The following is a 10,649-nucleotide window of genomic DNA, read 5'->3' as shown; positions in this document are numbered from 1 at the left end:
TGCAAGGAAGAAGAAGAAGACCTAAGATGGCACTTAAGCCTAAAATGGCGCCTACATAAGGCTGAGCTGGCTCCTGACATCTCCTCCCTTTCCGTTTTAAAACAAGAAGGAAGGTGAGCGTTAACCAGGTGAGGGAGCAGGGGCCTGGCTCCTCCCGCGGGTCATCTGTGCCCACCAGTGATGGCTCTTGGTATCTTTTGGGGAGGAGAGGCAGAGCCGAACTTATTTTAGAGAATAGTAGATACCAACCTCTATGCAAGCCAGGCATGCTCTCAGGGATACCCAGAGAAAGTCGAAATTTTTGTGACCTTCCCTTGCAATACTTTGTTTTGCACTCATCCCGGTACTCATACCCCTCTCCTGTAAAGGGAGGGGGTAGACATGTCTCTGGTTAGCATGTCGTCCCCGTAGGGAGGGAGCCGTAGCAATCTTCACCAAAACCATCTTTTACTGCCAGTCGTTGGTAATGAATTTGGATAGGTTTAGCAAGGATAGCATCAATTTGTCTTTTTATGAGATCTGTAAAATGGCGAAATGCCCAGGGTCCAAAGGTTATAAGCAGAAGGAGGCAAAGGAGGGGGCCCAAGATAGGGAGAAGGTAGGGGAGAAGTCCGTTAAGTCCGGTCCAGAGTGGGTTTTCAAATAATTCTTTTCTTCGTTTGATGAGATCTTCTTGTAATTTTTTGATCTTGTCCCCGACGATGCCAGACTTGTTGGCATAGAAACAGCACCGTTCCTGCAAGGCTAAGCAAATTCCTCCCTGTTCCGCAGTTAGTAAGTCTAATCCTCTGCGATTTTGTAAGACAACCTCAGCCAGTGAATCAATTTGGTCTTGTAGGTCATTGATGGTCCCAGAAAGAGTTTGAACATCATTGATTAACTGGAGGGACAACTTATTATAGGTATGGGTAGCAACCCCGACTCCTGCACCTCCAGTGGCCATAGCAGTTGCTATACCCAAACCTATAAGCAAGGGAATGAAGTGGAGGGCGCGTCGGTGATGTCCCGCCACAAGGTCAAAACTAGGGAGGGGAACAGGTTCCTCCCCGGGGATAATGGAGATGTCAGGGAGGAGGCTCGCTAAAATGCAGAGGCCTGTCCAATTGGTGGGGAGTACAGTGTAGGCGAGGTTGCCCCCACAGACAAATACCTGACCCGGAGGAGAGCAAACAGGGGTGGAGATGTTGGTTATGGTATGGCAGTTAGAGAAGGTAATAAATCCAACCTCAACATCGTAAGAGTTATTTTGAAATGGTCCTTGGAGGCAACCGGAGGAATTAAAGCCTGAAGGTTGTACTCTGAAAGGGGGTGAGAATGAACAATTGGTCTTATCGTCAAGGGGCATGTAGGAAACGTTATAGGTGGGGATCGCGGTAGGCAAGGGCGTACCAGAGGTCATGCATAGCCAGCAATCTTGTGCAAGGGAGGGATTAGTGGTATTTAATAGAGAGAATGTGGCTTTGAGAATATTTTGTCTCTGTGGGTCTAGAGCAATATCTCTGGGTTTGGGGAGAGCAAGTGGATGATAATCTAAGAGAGGATATAGGGGTCAGGCAAGTTCCTCTAGGCGGTGAGAGACTTGGGATTGTTTTTGAATGTCGCTGGGGCCCCCACCGTCCGATATATGAATTGGGGCAACGGTGTGCCAGCATACGTCCTTTCCAACAGTTCCCAAGCAAGATGCCTGAGCATATTTTTCTCCATCTAAGATACTGCCAAAGGTACCAGGGTAGTTTCTTTCTAAGATGGCAGTGTAATAGGTTTGATTATTAAGGGTGCATAACTGAGCAGAGGTGTAGCAGCTTGAATGGATTGCTGTGTAGACTGCACTCAAACAGCTGCTAGGACAAGGCCCAGGACGGCCCTGTGTGGAGGGAATAATTGTGGGCTTGGACACACAGGTCCATTGTTGTTCTGAAATCCCTGAGTATGTTTGACTATAGGCTAGGTAGGCTATTTTTGAGGAGCAGTCAATTGTTTTAGTATAAGAGGAGGGGGTAATCGTGGTCGTACCTCCACCGCAGTCACAGGGGTTCCCATAGAGGAGTCTTATGAGTTCCTGCGGATTTGGCGGGGGTCCGAAGCCGGCGTATGCGCAGGAGGAGCATATGAGGAGGATAAAGAGGCAGAGCTTCATTGCCTGCAAGGAAGGAAACAAGTTTTCTCAGGGACTTGTCCCTGGATTGGCTGAATTATGTTAAATAATTCTTTTTAATAATTATTTATTATTTATATTATTATTAATAATTATTTTAATAATTATTTCATAATATAACACAATATAATATAATATCACAATTACAATCAGGATCATGATATTACATCAATTATCAATTACATTATCAAATATTATCAAACATTATATCATTATATATCAATTATATAATTAATTTTATAGTCACATATTATATCACACTATAACATGATGTAATATAACATAATATAATCTTTAAATATTTTTTATTGGAAGGCCATGCATTGCCTTCATCTATTGTACCATTATATAGTTACTTTTGTGAAAACATTGTCTATAGTCATTTCTGCATTTTCCATGTTTCTTAAATAACTATCTTGTCTGACAACACATAATATAAAGAGCAATTATGAAAAACAGACATTTACATATACTTCTAAAGTCTTATTGAGAATATCTGGTTGGCATTGGATAAGAAATTATAGGTGCGGAGGCGACAAGAGGTTTTAGGGCTGCCCCGATGGCTACACCGATGGAGTGGGAGGCCCCAACTCCTGAGCATAATTTGATATAATCAGCAAGAGAGCCGTTACGATGTGGGCGAATTGCTTCTTGACAGGCGGGGTTGGCGTTTTCGTAAGCTAGATGTTTAAGAAAAACACTTTCGTTTTCTCCTTCCCCAACCAGTCGTTCTGCTGCATCTGTCAGTTTACTGATAAAGTCACAGTATGGTTCATCTGGGCCCTGGCGGATTTTGGCTAGGGATGTGGTGGCGGACCCCTTAGGCGGGAGACGGCGCCAGGCCTTCAAGCCAGCATTTTGAATTTGGGCTAGTAACCCCGGAGGGAAGGCGGCTTGTATTTCATTAGTCTGGTAAGGGGGTCTTCCTAAAAGTTTGTCTCTGGTCCAGGTCCTAGAAGTTCTATTTTCTGCATTGCGTTGTGCTGTTTCTCGGCAATTTTCAACAAAGTCTGTACGCCAGAAGACAAAATCACCCCTGGAGAGGGTGGCACGAGCTAGCATGAGCCAATCATTTGGTGTTAGCCATCGGTCGCTAAGGCCCTCAAGAAGTGCCATGGTGTAGGGCGCAGTGGGCCCGTATAAACTGACCGCAGCCTTTAGATCTTTAAGATGTTTAAGATTGAGTCTGCGATATTTTTGTCCTGAATTATGGGAAGAGTCACCCTCAGGCTCCTCTGTGTCAGAGGCCTCCTCCGCAGAGGGCGGGTCCTGGGAGTCAGGGTTTTCTTGTTCCTCTCTCCCTTCCTCATCTATGTTATCTTGATCAGGGGGTCTGGGGGCGCGACTTCATGTAACTGGAAAGGCTAGCAATGGCAGATCGGGAATTTTTTGTTTCTTGGATGATGTACTAGAGTTGCTGAGAAGAAGTGAGCCGAGCTCACTCTCGAGGGCTCTAAGCTCTTTAACTAAGCTAATGTGTTCCCGTTTTTGTCGGAGTGTTTCCCTAAGGGAGGAAATTTGTTGGGTTAGAGAAGAATTTATTTGTGGCGGGGGGTCATTTGGAGGACGTGCCTCGGGCGCAGGGCGTAAAAGGTTTTCAAACGGCGGAAGTGGTTGAGGGAAGTGATAAGGGGGGGGGTTGTGGGGAGCGGAGGGTAACGGATGAAGAACTGGCGCAGTAAGCCGCCAGGGGTCCTCCTCATCATGGTAATGAGCCGCCTGGTCGTCTAAGACTTCCTGGTCCTCAGGAGGGAGCTGATCATCGTGAGGAGGGGAGGAAGTGAGGGGAGGGTATAATTTTGGGACCTTTTTGAGAGTTTCTTTGAGGGGTTCAATATTGGAGTTGTTAGGCTCTTCCGGCATACTTATGGTAACCGAGTGGCAAGCCGAGGGGCGGCGAGAGCTGGCTTTAAGAGCCGCTTCGCCCGTCTGGATTATATGTTTAATGTCCGAATCTTGAGAATGAATTTGTAAAATATCATTAATTAAGTTCCAGTAGGAAAAGGTAGACACAGGGACCTTGCTAGGGCCAAAGGTGCGATAATAGTCATTGAGGCAGTCACCAACCTGTCTCCAGCACTTTTGATCAATGGTGCCCTCTTGAGGGAACCAGGGACAGACATCAGCCAGGAAACTAAAAAAACTACGTAAATCTTTCTTTTTAGCCTTAATTCTGCGTGCCTTGAGGGAATCCTTAAGACCATTAAGGAAGAGCTCATGCGAGCTCAATTCTTGTCCCATTATGATCACCTACTCACCGTTCCGATGTCCGCTGGGGCGGCCAATCCAGCGACGATCAACGCGGAGTCTTATCCCGTGGGCTGATGGCTCACGGGCTCCAAGCGAGCTCTTGGGCTCAGGGGGTGCCCGGCCGGGGCGTCTTCCGAGTAGGTGCCAACAGCGCTGTTCCGTGCCTCGAGCCCCACGTTGGGCGCCAGTTTATGTCCCGACCAGCGGGGCATACAACGCAGGGGTGCGAGGAGGACTACCTGCTGCTGGTGAAAGAAAAGAGACAAGAGACACACAAAATGGAGGCAAGACAAGATTCTGATCAAGCCCCAAAATTTTATTGCTGGATGGCTGCTTATATGCACTGTAACGGGGCAGGCTAGGAATAAGGACTCGTGGCAGCTGCTGATAGGAGGAGAGGGTGGCGTGAGATGAGGAGGAGAAGTGGGAGGGGTGTTGCAGGCTTTACGCGGGCTTTCTTCGCGCTCTATTTCTATGCAAGGAAGAAGAAGAAGACCTAAGATGGCACTTAAGCCTAAAATGGCGCCTACATAAGGCTGAGCTGGCTCCTGACAGTGGACACAGCATATCAGGTTTTGGGGGGCAGAGAGAGGCGGGCATCTAAGTCTTCTAGCAGCGCCAGCTCCAATGTGAAGGAGCAGAGAAGCAGAGCCAGCCCCGGGGCAGGGTCAGCTATGGCGATCCAAGTCCTGGGGCCAACAGAGGGCACAGGGTGTAGCAGAGGCGGGACTTCGAGTGACAGGAACCTCAACTATGTGGTGACTCAGGTTCTGGGCCCTGGGCGCTTCCTTCCCTGCTCAGCCTGATCTTATACTGGACTTGGGGAAGTGTAAGCAGAGAAGGGAGGGAAACCCAGGCTGGTCTCTCTTTCCCCATGAAACTGGGGGAAAGGCTTAGGAAGTTGGAAAGGATGGGAAAAAAGCAGATTCCAAGAACGGGGTAAGGAGGCTGGTGTTCCGCTCCTCCTCAGTCCCTCCCTCCCTGCTCCCGCTTGGGGAGGGGAGCTGGCCCGGCGTGGGCTGCTCCGTTCATTCCAGCTCCCTCCCTCGGCTCCTGTTTACAACTCTGCCCTCCCAGTCCTCAGCTCATTCCGAGCTCTTCTGTTTTCTGTCTCTCCCTCCCTCCTTCCTTCACAGTCTCATGCAGTCATGTTTTGCCCCTTCCCTTGCTTACTCTCAGGTCTACATCCCCTATCATCTCATCGCTCCCGCTGTATCCCGCACCCACAACGCGCCTGCCTGCCCTCTTCTCCCTACCCTGGCAGTCTTTCTTTGCCTTCTTTCCTCCCAGCCCTGTGTCTCTTGTTTCCTAAGCAGCTTTAACTTGGGTTCTGCTTGGGGCTGAAGATTTCATTAGGGCTGAGTGTAATGGGAGAATTTCCGGGTATCATGGCTGTCTGAGCTGAGTAATTCAGGAACTCCTTATTTGAAGCTTGAAGTTAAATACAGGCTGGGATTTGAATTGAGCTGGGGGAGGATGGTTTTATTTGGCTTCATATTTTGGGTTAGGGTTAGGGGTTTGGGGCTTGAGAATTACTTAGGAAATAATGTTTGGATTCCAGAATCACCCAATAGGTTTGCAGTTAGACTGGGGAAGATGACAGATTAGGAAGTGATGAAAACGAATGGAGAAGGGCCTGTTTGGCGGGGATGTTAGTTCCTGGGCTGGTGTGTGGGGTGGAGGTGAGATCCCAGATGGCACTAAGAAAGGTCATTCCTCTGTTTCTAAGGATGCCATGCAAAAGGACACTCAGGGATAGGGGGAGTCTGCTTCTAAAAAGATTGCAAACAGACTGCACACTTCACTTCCTTTCTGGGATCACAGTTTAAAAACGAGATTACCCTTTGAGTAGCTGGCCTCTTTTCTTCCCTGTAACATGCTGATTTCAGAAAAGTGGACTGTGGCTGGTGAGAAGGGAGGGGAAGGGGAATCCCCTGGCAAGCGGCCTACCCACAGAGCTCCCCTTTGTGGTTACTATGGAAACAGGCATAATAGGAACAAAACAGAGGCACGTTGCCTGGCAACAGAAGAGCCCAAGGTTCATCACACACCACACACACCATACATATCAGGGAACCCCCTCCCAGGAGGGAGTGTCACTTGTGAGGAAGCTGGGGTATCCCCGCCATGTCAGTCCTAGAGCTCACCTGGCTTTGCCAGCCAGTCTGGAGGACTGTGCTGGCTCCCTCTGAAGGGCGGGGGAGCGTCAGGGGCAGGGCTGACCTTCTCTCTAATATAAAAGACAGCCTTTATTTTGACAGAGGGGTCTAAACCTTCAAGAAGTCAGAAGTTTTCTTTGCAACATTAGGACCAAGGGAACTCCTTATAACTAAGAAATAGTGTGTGTATGTGTGTGGGGGGAGTGCTGTGTGAGAGATCTGGTAGGAAAGATACCTTTTAATTTTCTCAAGGCATAGGACCTCCAAGGAACTCAAAGGACAAGGTAAAGGGGGATCAGAGCCATTTCCTGGATTGAGTGCCTTGAGACGGGGATTCCATCTTGCCAAGTTCTTTATTACCTCCACCACCACCACCACAGGGCCCCCGCGCAGCATTGGACACACAATAAATGTTTGAGCAGCTATAAGGGAGACCCACAAAAAAGGGGATTGCTCCCTGGGGGCTGAGAGCCAGGGGAAGCTGTGACAGCATGGGATACAGGAAAGGGCAAGGGCGCTGGGGCCAGTTACACCTGGAGTTCATTCATTCATTTAAAACATGTTCTTAAAGCCGAGCACGGTGGCTCATGCCTGTAATCCTAGCACTCTGGGAGGCCGAGCTGGGAAGATTGCTTTGAGGTCAGGAGTTCGAGTCCAGCCTGAGCAAGATCGAGACCCCATCTCTACCAAAAACAGAAAAAAACTAGCTGGGCGTGGTGGTGCACACCTGTAGTCCCAGCTACCCAGAAGGTTGAGGCAGGAGGATGGCTTGAGCCCAGGAGTTTGAGGTTGCTGTGAGCTAGGCTGACACCATGGCACTCTAGCCTGGGTGACAGAGCAAGACTCTGTCTCAAAAAACAAACAAACAAAAAAACTGCACATGTTCTTGAGTGATTGCTGTGTACCAGCCATTGCTCTAGGCATCTATGACTATGTGCATGGAGCAGAAGAAAAAAGTCCCTGCCCTCATGGAGCTTCAATGCCAGTGGGAGCTTTTACTTTTGCTTCTGCGAATTGTATGACTTCAGGTAAATCTCGAACCTTCTGTGAGACCATTTCCTGAGTGCCTCCCTCCCAGGAGATGTAAGGACTAAAAGAGCTAACATGAAAATACCTGCTGCAGGGGCAGATACAATCACCCTTAAGGTAACTTTCGGGGGTTTGGAGTGGGGGCTACCTCGGTGGGGAAAAGGTGAAGAGTTGGCTGAAACTTCTAAAAGTGTGCATCTCCACTTACATCTTTGAAAACTTTCGAAAACATTCCTCTCCCCTGGGCTGAGGAGGCTGACTTGGGAAAACCCCGCTCTGGTTCCAGCCTGCAGGGTCATGGTTTTTTTTAGGGGCCACGGTTGAGGTAACACCTTTACCCTCCTAGCCTGGAAAGGCTCAGGAGCCAGTGCCCAGAACTACCCCCCCGCCAGGGAAGCTTCACACCCTTACCCCTGAATGAAGTACCTGGACAGTGATCCCTGCTCCGGGGCTGCTCAGAAACCCAGCCTCTCCCTCCTGCCTTCTTCCCTGTTGACCGAGAGGGTGGCCAGAGCAAACAGTGGAGCAGATAAGCTGGCTCTGAGCCTGGGACGCTGACCTCTGCTCTTTTGATCCTGGGGGGCCCATAGAGCCCAGCTGAGGTGAAGGTACAGCACCCACGGCCCTTCCCTACTCTTCTTCCTTGCCTGCCCCAGTCCACCCCGCAATCGCCCTCAGCCGTTTTTGCAGATACCCCATGCCTTTGTGGCATCTATTACATTATAGCTATCTTTCTGAAAAATCAACTTCCACTTTATTTTTATTTTTATTTTTTTTGAGACAGAGTTTCGCTCTGTTGCCCGGGCTAGAGTGAGTGCCGTGGCGTCAGCCTAGCTCACAGCAACCTCAGACTCCTGGGCTCAAGTGATCCTACTGCCTCAGCCTCCCGAGTAGCTGGGACTACAGGCATGCACCACCATGCCCGGCTAATTTTTTCTATATATATTTTTAGTTGGCCAGATAATTTCTTTCTATTTTTAGTAGAGACGGGGTCTCACTCTTGCTCAGGCTGGTCTCGAACTCCTGACCTCGAGCGATCCACCCGCCTCAGCCTCCCAGAGTGCTAGGATTACAGGCGTGAGCCACCACGCCCGGCCTCAACTTCCACTTTAATGTGCACGGGGAAAACTTGCTGTTTCAAGGACCAAAAGATGATTCATTTCCTAAAGTTACAAAAATCTTTTAGTAAACTGTTAACAGTGGTTACTTTTGGGGAGAGGGACTGGGGCAGGGGAGGAGGGAGATGTTTATTTTTTATTGCTGTACTTTTCTGTATTGTTTAAATTCTTTGCCATATGGAGTGTTGATATTATTTAAAAAATGTCAGCAGGGATTATCTGGTTTGTGGGATTAAGAGCCACTTTATTTTATTAATATCTTCTTCTTGGTCTATACATAAAACGCTGAATAAACATTATTTAAAATGAAATAAAAATTTTAAAAAGCCGTTGGTGAAGGACATAATTAGCTCTTGGTTTTTATTTTTTAAAGTTTGAAAGTTTGGATTTCTTACCCTTTAAGGTAGGTGCTGGGAAAGGGGACGCTGAACAGAACGGGGGAGGAGGTGGTTGTTGGGAAAGCCTGCATGTATGGCTGTGATGTGTGTGTGGGGGCCAGCCATGGGGTTGAGTCACCATCCAGGTCTATGTGTGTGTGAGAGAGAGAGAGAGAGAGAGAGAGAGAGAGAGAGAGGGAGAGAGAGAGAGAGGGAGAGAGAGAATATGCTGGTGCCCAAGTCTCTGCTCTGTGTGTCTTTGCATGTCTGTGCCTGTCAGGGTGTCTACACATGCGTCTCCACCTTTCTGTGTCCATTATGTGAGTGCCTGCATGTCTGTGGCTCCTTGCGCTGTCTCTTCCCTCCCCCACGGCCTGTACCCTGTGCCGGTAACTGGACCTGGACACAGCCCCCAGGGCTGGCAGCAGAGTTGGCTGCTGGGTATTTTTAGCCTGTAAACATGTTTGCCATTTCAGAGGATAGGGCCGAGCTGGTCTCAGCTCCAGCCCACTCATGATCTTGCAGCAAGGAGGTTGCTCCTGTCTCCAGTCAGGGCTTCTCAGTTCCCCAGCCGGGGGTCTCCCTTCTCCAACTTTTGGAAAGGAAGGGAAACCGGCTTGGAGTGGGCAGTGGGTGGCCGCCTAGGAGGGAGAGTAAGAAGACTCATGGGGGAGAAGAGAAAGGGGGTGTGGAAGGGGGGGTGTGTAGCCAGAAGGCCCCTGCACCCCATCATTAAGCGTTTAATAAAATCTCCATGTAGTTAGAAGTGGCTGTGGGAAATGGCTGTAAATTGGGAAACTGGCGTCCTGCAAGTGAGGAGGTGGGGAAGGGCTGCAGAGGGGCGCCGGGAAGGAATGGGAAGGCGGAGGAAAAGCTGGAGCTCCGGCCTCTGCGGGGCGGGAGTCAGGAGAGGAAGGTGGGCAGCCCGGTCCACTCCTCCGAGGGCTGCAGGCCTGACTCCCGCGGCGCGTGGGGCACTGGTGACCCTGACTCCTGGGGGTGGGACGAGCACCTCCAAGCCGGTTCTGTGGCGGGAGGGGTGGAGGGGCCCACAGAAAGAGGGAAGGCGAGAAATGGGCGCGGCTGCACGCAGCTTGGGAACCAAATGAGGAGGCTGGGGCCTGGGATTTGAACTCTAGTTGCCTATGGCGAGCAAAAACTCCAAGGTCTGAGTCGGGCTGGAGGTCGCGGCCGAATCACTTAAGCCCCAAGCAGCTTTCTGAGCTCCTTGGCCCTTCCTGCAAAATGGGTTGATTCGTAGTTCCAGCTATGAGCCCCAGGGAGCTTCCAAGAGTTTCTTGCCGATGAAGCCACCCCTTGCACATACTAAGGGGTAGATCCAGGCCTGGGATGGAACAGGGGGCAATGGACGGCGGAGAGGAGGGAAGGGGACGTCCCCTTGTCCCCGCGCCCCGCTGCGGCCCATCCCCCAGCAGACCACCCCCGGGTCCCTCTAGTGTCGGCCCCGCTGGCTCGTCCCGGCCCCGCTCGGGCCCCGCCCGGCCCCGCCCTCTCCCCACAGCTCGGGGCAGACCCGCCCGCCCGAGCCGGAGTTACAAGA

General features: G+C 50.2%; 1 protein-coding gene across 1 annotated transcript; it reads right to left on the bottom strand.

Annotated features, from left to right (window-relative positions):
- On the bottom strand, nucleotides 1–4,532 carry LOC123641312 (syncytin-2-like). The gene is made up of 2 exons (XM_045555942.1): nucleotides 4,414–4,532; nucleotides 1–2,140 (listed from the first exon to the last, which is right to left on the bottom strand). Exon 2 carries the CDS (start codon nucleotides 1,397–1,399, stop codon nucleotides 392–394), a length of 1,008 nt encoding a protein of 335 aa, XP_045411898.1. The 5' UTR covers nucleotides 1,400–2,140; nucleotides 4,414–4,532; the 3' UTR covers nucleotides 1–391.
- Nucleotides 4,533–10,649: the final 6,117 nt, after the last annotated feature.

The sequence above is a fragment of the Lemur catta genome, chromosome 7, assembly GCF_020740605.2.
Source record: "Lemur catta isolate mLemCat1 chromosome 7, mLemCat1.pri, whole genome shotgun sequence".
NCBI classification, from domain to species: Eukaryota; Metazoa; Chordata; class Mammalia; order Primates; family Lemuridae; genus Lemur; species Lemur catta.
This window is presented reverse-complemented; position numbering and strand designations above follow the sequence as displayed.

What these genes read in the sequence shown, in the direction of transcription:
- LOC123641312 (XM_045555942.1), bottom strand. Translation starts at nt 1,399, where the DNA reads ATGACCTCTGGTACGCCCTTGCCTACCGCGATCCCCACCTATAACGTT.